This window comes from Anabrus simplex, chromosome 4 (genome assembly GCF_040414725.1).
Source record: "Anabrus simplex isolate iqAnaSimp1 chromosome 4, ASM4041472v1, whole genome shotgun sequence".
NCBI classification, from domain to species: Eukaryota; Metazoa; Arthropoda; class Insecta; order Orthoptera; family Tettigoniidae; genus Anabrus; species Anabrus simplex.
Genome location: NC_090268.1, coordinates 301,324,803 through 301,337,831, shown reverse-complemented (window position 1 = coordinate 301,337,831; position 13,029 = coordinate 301,324,803). Strand labels below are relative to the sequence as shown.

The following is a 13,029-nucleotide window of genomic DNA, read 5'->3' as shown; positions in this document are numbered from 1 at the left end:
TAGTTGGGAAACAAAAACATAAAAATTTCTTTAAATCACTAATTTTTCCGTCCTGCGCCAGAATGCGTGACCACAGTTTTTTGTAGAGACATCTATGGAGGAATGTCCAAACTTCTTGAAGTACACCAAAAGAAAAGAAAACAAAATAAATCCAATCAGTTTAGGAAACTTAGAAATGACAAACTTCTCAATTATTCATTAGTGACATCTTCTGATTACTGTCCCAACTTCCTGCAGTAGCAATTTCACATTTTGTTGGATAGATAGAGTTCATTAAGGCGCTTCTTTTGAATGCGCGGAGTTGAGGTGTACCTCCCGGTTCAATAATAATAATAATAATAATAATAATAATAATAATAATAATAATAATAATAATAATAATAATAATAATAATAATAATAATAATAATAATAATAATAATAATGTTATTGGCTTTACGTCCCACTAACTACTTTTACTTTTTCGGAGACGCCGCGGTGCCGGAATTTATGCCTACAGGAGTTGTTTTACTACCAGTAAATGTACCGACACGAGGCTGACGTATCTGAGCGCCTTTAAATAACCCCCTGACTGAGCCAGGATCGAACCTGCCAAATTAGGATCAGTAGGCCAGCGCCCCAACCGTCTGACCACTCAGTCCGCCTGGTCTGAAGACAGAAAGGAAGTCACAGTAAAAGAATGAAGGAAATATGGGCACAAAGGAAGACAAATGCACACCTCCGAGTACTGTGCGTTGTCTTAATGAGCGTATTCGCATATCCAGTAGGCCTACTTATAAAATAATAATAATAATAATAATAATAATAATAATAATAATAATAATAATAATAATAATAATGCTTGAACTACTATCTTGCGGACATTTTGTTTTGATGCCATTTAGGCTGTTGTGTGTCAATTTTGACGTTCCATGTTGCTCTACCATGTGGCAGACAAACCGCTACATTCTTGGGTGATCTATGGCTCAGTTTAAATTAATTTTGTCAGGCATACACCAAATGTGTAACCAGGAGTTTTTTTTTACATTCCAAAACGTACGGCATGGAATGCTGAATTAACTTTTTATGTCATTAAAAAATCCGACTAGTTTGTCGGGTTTGAACCCGTGATATTGTGATCTTGTGTATATTTTAAATATCCTACTTCTTCTGCATCCTATGAAGAATAAATAAGTTCTAACCAAAATACTTGCGCCTTCGATGTTAGGCCCCTTAAAACAGCAAGCATCATCATCATCAAACAACAAGCAAAATACTTGTTCGATATTTGGGAAATGCTTCCAGTCATTGTCATGTAAAAGTGCGGTGATCTTACGCAATAAACTTATCAAAAATTTTACTCCGTCTAGTGAAATAAACTTTACTGTTGATATTTGAAGTGGGAGAACACTTGTAAAACAAACAGTGCAGGAAAGTTGTGGTGGAGATGGTGATGATTGTTCCTTTAAGGGGGAAATGCAATTAGGCAACCATCCCCTCAGCCGATGAAAGAGATGATCACTCAATTATACAATTCTGATTTGGTACGGGAAGATACTGCCCTCTCAGAAATGAATAATATGCAAGAGAATATGCTTTTAAAGTGATCTCAGGAATTTGTCTTTAGCTACATGATTCTCTTCTTCTTCTAGTGCGATCTCCTCAGAGAACGTTTGCGACCACCATAGAGTATTTCTTTTTCTATGTAGTGTTTCCCATATCACAGATATCCAACCACTGCTGGAGGTTCACACCCAGGACAATATCTTCATCGCCCACACCCACGTTTCCCTTCAATCTTGCCTTCTATGATCAGGTGTATCAAGCTACATTTATCAACTCGGAACGTGTGACCGAAATAAGCAGCTTTCCTGAGTTTTGCGAGGGCTAAGACTGACATGATTTCCTGGCACGACGGAATACTTCCTCGCTGGTGACGTGGTCTGCCGATTGGATCTTCAACATTCTGCGATACACTTCGGCACTTCAAAAGCCAGCTGCATGATCACGTCAGATTATTTTTTTAATATTTGGAATATATTTTTCCCTTTTTAACCATTTTGTTAATTAGCACGGACCAATATTTATCAGAATATTAGATTCTATATGAATACCTATTTTTGTGGAAAAATTAGACCAATCTTTCTTCAGGGTGGCCCGCTTTCATCCGCTGACTTCAATCAAGTTGTGTGAATAAACCATCGAATTAAGATTTTTCTCTGAAAATAGTTTTCAGATTGTCATTAAACTCAATGCCAAATGAAGGAAATGACTGATCAGCTTCAGCACACAGGCTAACCCTGTAATTAATTTGTCATTTCCAGCACTGTGTGAAGGATACGATTGTGAGTCAGCGGAGCAAATGATCACAATTAATTATTCCTGAATAGAGCTCGGGGCAACCCAAGAGGTGACCGTAGCTTTGTGATTATAACGAATTTCTTTCCCAACTCACTCTGTACTTCTTTAAGATAATACGAAATCACTGACGTGCTGAAAAACCGTTACTTTGCCTTTTAGCCATCGTATAAGTGATTTTTTTCTATGGTTGCTTGCACTCGATACCATCTCGTCATTCGCCTAAAGACGAAGTGGGGGTTCGCCTTTAGAATGGATCTTGAACCATGAGATTACCTGTGATTAGTGCCATCACGCGAGGAACTCCATGGGTCGACTTTACTTGCGATTAGTACCACTATGTGAGGAGCACCATGGGTCTGTGATTACAGTTCGGATTATTAGGTGCTGATAGGTTAGAATGCAAACTTACTTTAGCCAGTAACAAGTATACCCTACACTGTACAACGGTTATGCTATGAGAATTGCATAGACAGTAGGGGTACAGCCTATAGAACTCCTTGAATTTATGCTACTCCTCCTACATTATGGTACAACGGGTTGCATGACACTTTCTACAAACCAAATTACTTTGCATTCTAACCTATTACCACCTACAAATCCGAGGTATAGTTATTACTATCATCGTGGGTAGATCTCTATGGTCTACCCGTGGCATTGTATGGAAGTGAAGTATGGACGATAACTAGCTCAGAAAGAAAGAGAATAGAAGGTTTTGAAATGTCGTGTTACAGAAGAATGCTGCCAACCTACATCGCCGTTTCTTTATGGGCCAGATGTTTTGTTCGCAAGTGAACTGTACTTAGCAGCTCTATGCGGCGTTTTTCCGAGAACTTTTCGACTGCCTGCCTTTTAGCATGCTCCTTTCTCCCCGTGGAATAATTAAACCATTGGTGTGCTTTCACTAAGACGACGATGACTTCTGAACCATTCATGCAAATTATATACTGCAGGCCTGTCCAACGCGGTGCCCGTGGCTTACTTTTTAGCGCCCTTTAAACGCAGGTTTAACTTAACAACTTTAACTGCAGCTAAAAGTTTAGAATTACTTTTGAAAATACAAATAATTGTTAAATTTTTCCCTGACATACCCACATTGTGATTCACCTCTTTCAATTATTGCTTTTGGGCGCGCGGGTGCCGTTATTGATGATGATGATGATGATGATAATAATAATAATAATAATAATAATAATAATAATAATAATAATAATAATAATAATAATAATAATAATAATATAGAAACGTGTAGGCTAATAATGATTGAATATGTTTAAACGTTACGTAATTACGTAATTGATGTAAAATCTGGTATTGCATGTTCGCTGCAGGTTGACGAACAGTATTGCTCCTCCCATTCACTATTAAAACTGTAGATTCGTAACCATTTAGTCATGATTAGAATCACTGTATAAAATAATATTGCAAATTAATAAGTGAAGTATACTTTTGACAATCATTACAAAATACAAATTGAGATCGTGAAAATTAAGTTATTAATTGAATATGATTCAAGTTTAAATCTGTACGACCGGGCGAGTTGGCCGTGCGGTTAGGAGCGCGGAGCTGTGAGCTCGCATCCGCGAGACAGTGGGTTCGAACCCCACTGTCGGCAGCCCTGAAAATGATTTTCAGTGGTTTCCCATTTTCACACCAGGCAAATGCTGGGGCTGCACTTTAACTAAGGCCACGGCCGCTTCCTTCCCATTCCTAGGCCTTTCCTGTCCCATCGTCACCATAAGACCTAACTGTGTCGGTGCGACGTAAAGCAACTAACAAAGTAAATCTGTGCGTTAAAGGGAAGAGTAAATTAAATGTCCTTATTGTTGACTAGCACACCGGTTCTCGGCCACTCATCCCGGCGATTTAAACTTTTCAGTTTCTGAAACTCTGCCTACCGATACAATTTCCTTACAAGTGAATTAAGGAGCAGAAAATTAATAATTTTTAAGAGTATAAAGGAGAGAGTATATCTGTAGTGAAAAAGAAAGTTGTTTTATCCTCGAATTAATGATTTTCCGGCATTTTGAGTTATCTGTCAGTGCATGGACAAGAGTGGTAATCCAGCATGGTAGATAGTGTGGTGGTGCAGCCTAGAACTGTGTTGCTAACGAATGTCTCTCCTGCTGTTATAGGTGTTGTGTAACAAGCTGCCTCCAACCCCTACCCCGTGTGCCTATACTTCGTCTTCAAAGGTAACTGGGTGCTATCTCTTCCTCACAAGTCTTGGTGAAAGCTCAACTCCATGGACTGAATGGCTGTGTTGCACGAGAACACCTTCGACGTTCCGCAATTCGTCACTCGAAATTAGAGTCAGCTTCAATTTCCCTGTTTGTAATGTATCAGTTTCATGCAATATCAGAAGTTCAATATCTACAGGAGTGCAGACGAGGCATGACCTAAACATACAAGCTTCTTCCTCAGCACCGCGTAACACCATGTGCTGGCCGTCATAGAGAGAGGGGATAGTGAAAGATGATTACACACCGAACCTGCACCTGACTCTTACCTTACCTTCAATCTATCTCTCTCTTCCCACCCCTTTCGGTGGCTATGCTCCATCGCTTTGTTTGAGTCATGTCCTGCCTGCTGTCCTGTACATCATATCATTTTCAGTTCGCTTACCGTTATTTTTTTACACTAAAATTAAGCATTCCTATTTTAATCAAGGCTTGCATTCCATTGTAACGTGTCATTCAAAATGTTTACACATCACCGAAGAATGCTTTTAAATGCCGTATACTTTGAGGTATTAGTTAGAAATAACTGTTATTGCCGTGCTTTAATCAAACACTCTTTCTCATGAAACATTAATTTAGTTCTTATGATGATATTTAACGTGTTCAGGTCGCATCATCAAGAAAGACGACGGCTGATCATCGGAGTTTGTGTTCTGTTTGAGTGTTAAACAAATACAAGTAGTGGTATAAAATAAGAAGGTTCTTAGCTTTTCTTCATTGTAGCTTCTAATAATATAACAACAATCGTGTTCTTATCTTTACATCTAGCCTGTTTTTCTACTAAAGTCTAAAGTGTGCCTGATTGTCGCTTCTAGTCTATACTTGTGACAACAGGAGTTTTTTGAATTATTTATTGTTTGTGTTTAATTATTCAACTGACTTAGGTTTTAGAAATGTTCTACAGTGGGTTCCAATTCTCTTTTGCATTTCATTGTTTTTTTTTTAAATCGTGTTAGATATTATGTGGCTCGTAAGCTTGTTTTCAAGGTACATTGAGAACGCAACTTTCCAATGGAGACAGCACGATCTCTGTTATTGCAAGAAACAGTCAATTCAAACAGGGAAACTACAAAACTGGTTTTTTTTTTCGGGGACGAATCCTTTCTGAAAGCTGCTTTCTACTATGAAATGTCACAACTTACTTGGCCGTAATTTTCAGTTTATGAGCTTAGAATACAAAGTGGAATTCGTTATTATTGTTTTATATACATTTAAATAAATTCTGAAGATGTTAATTGTGGCCAAATAGAGGTTGTGTACGTCTCATTGTAGAGCCGATACTGTGATATCTGCCTCAGAGCTGTCCTACTTCACTTTTATAGCTGGAATAAACCTCTCACCGAGAGAAATATTAGTCGCTCTTTGTGTACGCTCATGTCTGTTGTCTATATGTACAAAATAAATTAGTATTGAATATAATGGTGTTCAATCTTTGGCTACAATATCACATCCACTTCGTTCAATTTAGCAACGCTTCCGATGTAACGTGTGTGTTTCATCAAATACTTCGCCATTGGTACTGTCAGAGGGTGGAATTTGAGAAGAAACTGTTATATGCTATACCGTAAAGTATACTGGTATTTAAGATTTTCACAACATTTCTCTTCCTCCATAAAAATACTTCGGAGTAGTGTATAATAAGGATATTTGAACAGTAGATCGATTGTAGTTGAAGAGTTATTAAACCATCATCTCACATAGTGAAATAAACTGATAAAATATAGATTTTTAACTATATATATATCAAGAAGAACTAGCAAGCTTACATCAGGATTTTCATGTGGAAAACACGTAGAATCTTTTGAGAAAGATATTTTTCATGAAACTATAACACAGTGTCCTTGCTCTTTCTTAAGACTATGGGATTATATTCGGCGGTTCTGTTATTATTATGAAGACATGATGTCCGACTCGTTGGCTGAACGGTCAGCGTACTGGCCTTCGGTTCAGAGGGTCCCGGGTTCGATTCCCGGCCGGGTCGGGGATTTTAACCTTAATTGGTTAATTCCAATGGCACGGGGGCTGGGTGTATGTGTTGTCTTCATCATCATTTCATCCTCATCACGACGCGCAGGTCGCCTACGGGGGTCAAATAGAAAGACCTGCACCTGGCGAGCCGAACCCGTCCTGGGATATCCCGGCACTAAAAGCCATACGACATTTCATTTCATGAAGATATGATGCTATCCTTTTGCGTAGCTTGTGTCTCGTTAGTGCGTGTGTCTTAAAACTGATGTGAACTTCGTTAAGCGCATTGCTGATAGTTGTAACATTCGGTTTTATTTCGGCAATGTAAATGTTTCAGCTGTAGAGTGTTGTATTTATATTAGTGTTTATTAGTACAGCCCATATATACAAATCACAAATCTGTCCTTAATCAGTCGTTCGGCTCCACTACGATGCCACGCTGAAGACCTTAACTCAGGGTAACAGTTAAATCCCGGTTTCAGTTTGATAATGGAACAATATAAAGTGGCTATATCGCTACCTCATTTTGCTATAACATTGTAACGTACATGGTTCCCCGAAGACCTCACCTGTTAGGTGGACTTCAGTTCAACTCTTGCTTATCATCCTCTAGACTGATATTGTTATTGTACGTGCCCAGAACAATAGGGAAGCAAGAGCATTCTGTCCGCAAATTTTCTATCAAAATGTACAAAATATTGGAGCAATTTTCGTAAGTGAGATTGTTTAGAAGCAACAGTTGGGTCAAGTTATACAAAGTAGTACTAATTATTTAATTTAGACCAACGTTCTGTTTCAAGCAATTTGCTTAGAAATTATTTAAATCATAACAGAGAACTGCAGTGTTCTCTTTTTTTAACGCACGTGCCAAAGTTTAATAGCTAATTATAGTTCCATGATGAATAAAAGGTATAATTTGAGCTGTACGAATGTTTTTTAATAAGACGTTAGCTTGAAATAAATATTATTAATGATATTGAAATGAAAATGAGTGCATAAAATTCTGAAAAGCGGTCTCTGAAAAAAATATCCATACGAAGTTCTTTTCTATGGCATATCCAGTAACATTTTTGACAACGTTTACAGACATGAATGTCTTAATAATAAAGTGTCCTATGTACACTGGGGAAAATGGAAATTGCTGCACCAGAGAGGATTGGGTCATTCGTATTGATATTGGAAATACGGAATGGTGCCAGTTAGATACGTAAACAATACGAGTTTCAGACCAGTCGGATTGTCCATATAGCCCTCTCCACCTGATTGTTCTCGTGTATGCGAAGGTGCAGTGACGGGAAGTGTTCACTTGTGAAACATGTCTCGCGGACGGCTACGAGTAGGATATCAACTGTTATCACTGGTTGAGAAGGCCCTGATACTTGGTCTTCGTGAGAGTGGACTGCCCGTAAGGGCAGCAGCTGTACGTGGTAGCCGAAATGCATATACGTTACAATGCCTATCGCTACGGTTGTCAAGTGAAGGGACACATGCTCGGAGACGTGGAACAGGTCCAACTCGGCGGTCGGTAGTGCGGGAGGATCACCGTAACATTCGGATCTTCTGGGCAGAATCCCGAGCTACTGTGGTTACGTGGACAAACCATTGATAATCAGGTGTGTGCAATTGGCTTCGTACAGGAAATAGTTCACTTCTACTGAACCCACAGCCAACATGTGAGGCTGTTCTAGTGTTAGGAACGGCCACCCTGGACCGACAAATGGCATAGTGTCGTCTTCAATGATGAGTCGCGGTTTAGTTGTGGCCTCAGTGATCACCGCAATCATGTCCGACGAAGTTCGAGAGAGAGGGGGGCTTCACTAATTTCATTACCAAGACCCACACTGGAACTTTTGGCTTTCAGGTGAAATCGCACGAAGTGATTCTTATGGGCACAGTGACTCCTCGACTTTATGTGGACAGGGTTGTCAGTCCACTGGACTTCCCTCTGATGACGACCATTGAAAATGGAATGTTTCAGCAGTATAGTGCCCGCCCTCACACTACAAGCATTTCCAGAGAAGCTCTCCAAGACATTACGCTTTTAAAGTGGCCCGCCAGGTTCCCGGACTTGATCCCTGTTGAACTCATGTGGGATATGATGGGTAGACGCCCTCAACCATGCTGAAATATTGGACGAACTGACCCTTGCGGAGCAGCAAGAATGGGCCGTAAATCTGCAGGACGTGATCCAGAGCCGTACTGGCTCCAGACTGTTCAGGATTCAGCAGTGTATTACAGATCGCAGTGTGCATACCATGTACTGACCTGTGTCCACATGTGCGCACGAAAGCACTTGAACGTGTTTATCATCGTATTTCTGCCTCACATCCTTCTACCATGAAAACTTTTGGCGTTGTAGGTACGCCCTTCCTTGATATCGTATTTTCCATTTTGCCTAGTGTACTAGAATTCACTTAGCGAATTGCTCCTTTCCATTTGGGTTCACAGATTGCACGACGTTAGTTACTTAATTTTTCTGCCACAAATTTTGACTATTACTTCATGCCAGATGGATGTAACAAGGTTTGTACAAGGTGTAGCATAGATCAAATAGATTTAGAAATTCTATTTCTTATTATGAAATGTACCGTCTTTCTCAGAGACATGATTTTTGATACTTCAAATTGTTTTCAGGAAGAGAGATGGAATAAAATATGGTTCAGTGAAAGCGAATCTCCTTGATGGTACCAATTTTGCGTTTTTGATCAGACTGACGATTACATTTCTGAAGCGTTGTACTCCTTATTCCTCAGTGAATGTGTCATCTCTGTGTGGTGTAATTTGGCCCTAAATTCAACCAATCAATTGGCTTATTAACAAACATATTAATTAAAACAATAGTATTAAAATAAGTAGTGAGCATGCACATGTGGTTCAAGTGGATGATGTATTGTATACACGTTTTGTAGATAAAACAAAAGATTGAAGGGTGTGAGGATGTAGTGAGACCTGTTAATTCCCCCTCATTACGGGTTTTCATTTGTTTACATTAGTTATTAGTTATCTGACTTCTTTCCCAGTTCTGCAGTTTCGCTGACGTATAAGGTTACGATGGAAACTACTGGCTAATGTATTGACATTTACTTTCAGATGGACCTGTTATCATGCTTATAAAGTAATCTTACGTCTAGGAATATAACAAGATTTCCAGAATTTATTCTGAAAGAATGTGAAGCTATCCGCCTCTGTGGTGTAGCGGTTACCGTGATTAGCTGCCAGCCTCGGAGGCCCGGGTTCGATTCCCCGCTCTGCCACGAAATTTGAAAAGTGGTACGAAGGCTGGAACGGAGACCACTCAGCCTCGTGAGTTCAACTGAGTAGAGGTGGGTTCGATTCCCACCTCAGCCATCCTCGAAGTGATTTTCCGTGGTTTCCCACTTCTCCTCTAGGTAAATGCCGGTATGGTACCTAACTTAAGGCCACGGCCGCTTCCTTCCCTCTTCCTTGTCTATCTCTTTCAATCTTCCCATCTCCCCATAAGGCCCCTGTTCAGCTTAGCAGATCAGGCAGCCTGGGGAAGTACTGGTCCTCCTCGTCTGTTGTATCCCCGACTCAAAGTCTCATGCTCCAGGACACTGTCCTTGAGGCGGTAGAGGTGGGGTCCCTCGCTAAGTCCGAGGGAAAAACCAACCCTGGAGAGTAAACAGATTAAGAAGAAGAATAATAATGTGGAGCTCCAGTTGTATTTATTTTCACCGTTTAGCGAATAACAAGATATTTAAAATCATAATAAAAGTGAATAAATATAAAACAAATCAAATACATATATATTCGATTTTGTTATGTCATGGCCGGGCTGTAATACGTCTGGAAAACACAACTTTCAGCACAGAAATATACTGTTTATTTTCCATTATAAGTACTGTTTGTACTGAGGCTACCAATATGTCGGCTATCGGCTTCATCAGAATAACAGACGTCCTTGTGATTGTGCGGTCTGTGGTCAAATGTATGATTTTTTTTCAAATTGCTTTACGCCGCATCGGCACAGATATGTCTTATGGCGACTACGGAATAGGAAATGTCTAAGAGTGGGAAGAAACCGGCCGTGGGCTTAATTATGGTACTGCCCCATCATTTATCTGGTGTGAAAATGGGAAATCACGGAAAACCGTCTTCAGGACTGTCGACAATGGGGTTCGAACCCACCATCTACCGCATACAAGCTCACAGTTGCGCGCCCCTAACCGCACGGCCAACTCTGTGTTTGAAGACAACTCAAGGAAACTATGAAGATGATTCAGTGCGCTGTTCTGATGAATTTACATAAAATAGGGACACGTAGGTATGACAAAATAAACGTCATGAAACGATAACATTATGGTGATAAGTTGAAATTCCTGATATTCTTTTAGCGGATTGGTCACTAATTCATGAACTATACAGTCCCTGCAGTAGTTTCGAACATACTCTTCAGATTAATATTTATGCATCTTTAGTTTCAAAGAATGATCGAACATCAACTTTGATGGGCTGGTCACGTCGCCCACGTGCCTAACACACGTCTTCCTAAGCAAGTGATGTATTCTCAGCTGAAGAATGGAAAACGTAATCAGAAAATACCAATAGCAGCGATTTAATAATTTAATTTCGTGTGGCTATTTCTAGCCGAGTGCAGCCCTTGTAAGGCAGACCCTCCAATGAAGGTGGGCGGCATCTGCCATATGTAGGTAACTGCGTGTTATTGTGGTGGAGGATAGTGCTATGTGTGGCGTGTGAAGTGCAGGGATGTTGGGGACAGCACAAACACCCAGCCCCCGGGCCATTAGAATTAATCAATGAAGGTTAAAATCTCCGACCCGGCCGGGAATCGAACCCGGGGCCCTCTGAACCGAAGGCCAGTACGCTGACTATTCAACCAACGAATCGGACGGGGAGGGGGGGGGGGGGGTTATACATCAAAACTGAAAATAGGTTACAAAATTGTACATTTTTATGCTCACTGAGCGAATTTCGACAGAAAGGTTGACATTGTGATTCGGTACTATACAATAAAACTTTCACCAAAGGAACAATAATCACACATGCATTACAATTAAATAGAAGTACGGCGTGATTATTCAGTTAAAAATAATTTAGTATTAGACTACATACGAAGAAACTAAAAGAAACTAACAGACACTAAAGAGACTGCCAGAGTGACGAATGCGCGCGGCAAGCGAGTGAATCGTACCTCAGTGTCCATCAACTTGGCAAAAAATGTCCCCGCTACCCTTCTTCACAGAAGATGCAAAGTGTCCACTACCTGCTGTGGCGCTATACAAGTATGTTAACCACGACGAACGACATTTTATGCGTATTTCCGCTAGTAATTTTGTTATTAATTAAAGAAAATAAAGGACATACTTAGCTGATAAGACAACAGGGTTTGTACAAATGGTTTGTTTTAATAATTCCTAAATTCCTTGTTTCAGCCAACTAAAATGTAATGTTTTCTCCACATTCGCCGCCCCCTCTTAATCGCCGCTACTGGAGAGTATAGCAAAAGCGATGCAAGGACGTTCTAAAGTCTTATATGAAGAAGTGCCATATTGACATCGACATCAGAGTAATAAATTACAAGAGAGCGACTGCAACGTGACCTCGATAATGTTGTGAGATGGACAGAAGGCAATGGTATGTTGATAAACGGGGTTAAAAGTCAGGTTGCAAGTTTCACAATTGGAAAAGTCCTCTCAGATTTAATTACTGCGTTGATGGGGTGAAAGTTCCTTTTGGGGATCATTAAGTATCTAGGTTATTATAAGGAAAGATCTTCATTGGGGTAATCACATAAATGGGATTGTAAATAAAGGATACATATCTCTGCACATGGTTATGAGGGTTTTTAGGGGTTCTAGTAGGGATGTAAAGGAGAGGGCATATAAGTCTCTGGTAAGACCCCAACTAGAGTATGGTTCCCGTGTATGGGACCCTCACCAGGATTACTTGATTCAAGGACTGGAAAAAAATCCAAAGAAAATCAGCTCGATTTGTTCTGGGTGATTTCCGACAAAAGAGTAGCGTTACAAAAATGTTGCGAATTTTGGGCTGGGAAGCCTTGGGAGAAAGTAGACGAGCTGTTCGACTAAGTGGTATGTTTCGAGCTGTCAGCTGAGAGATGGCGTGGAATGACATTAGTAGAAGAATAAGTTTGAGTGGCGTGTTAAAAGTAGGAAAGATCACAATATGAAGGTAAAGTTGGAATTCAAGAGAACAAATTGGAGCAAATATTCATTTATAGGAAGGGGAATTAGGGATTAGAGTAACTTACCAAGGGAGATGTTCAATAAATTTCCAATCTCATTGAACTCATTTAAGAATAAGCTAGGAAGACAACAGATAGGGAATCTGCCACTCGGGCGACTGCCATAAATGCAGATCGGTATTGATTGATTTGATTGATTGAAGTATACAAGTGTATGATCAGCCAATGAGGTGACGTGTTGTCCCACTACATTTCGAACTACCCTTGACAGAGACAAGAGTCTGATAAAACGAGAGCA

The 13,029-nt window shown here is 40.0% G+C and overlaps 1 protein-coding gene across 1 annotated transcript in view; it reads left to right on the top strand.

The window, feature by feature from the left end:
* The window catches only part of LOC136871911 (uncharacterized), a 552,427-nt gene extending 547,147 nt beyond the window's left edge, over positions 1-5,280 (top strand). The window contains exon 3 of the mRNA XM_067145632.2: positions 4,472-5,280. Within this exon, the coding sequence (XP_067001733.2) occupies positions 4,472-4,482 (11 nt within the window). The 3' untranslated portion in view covers positions 4,483-5,280. The remainder of the gene's footprint in view (positions 1-4,471) is intronic.
* The last annotated feature ends 7,749 nt before the right edge of the window (positions 5,281-13,029 follow it).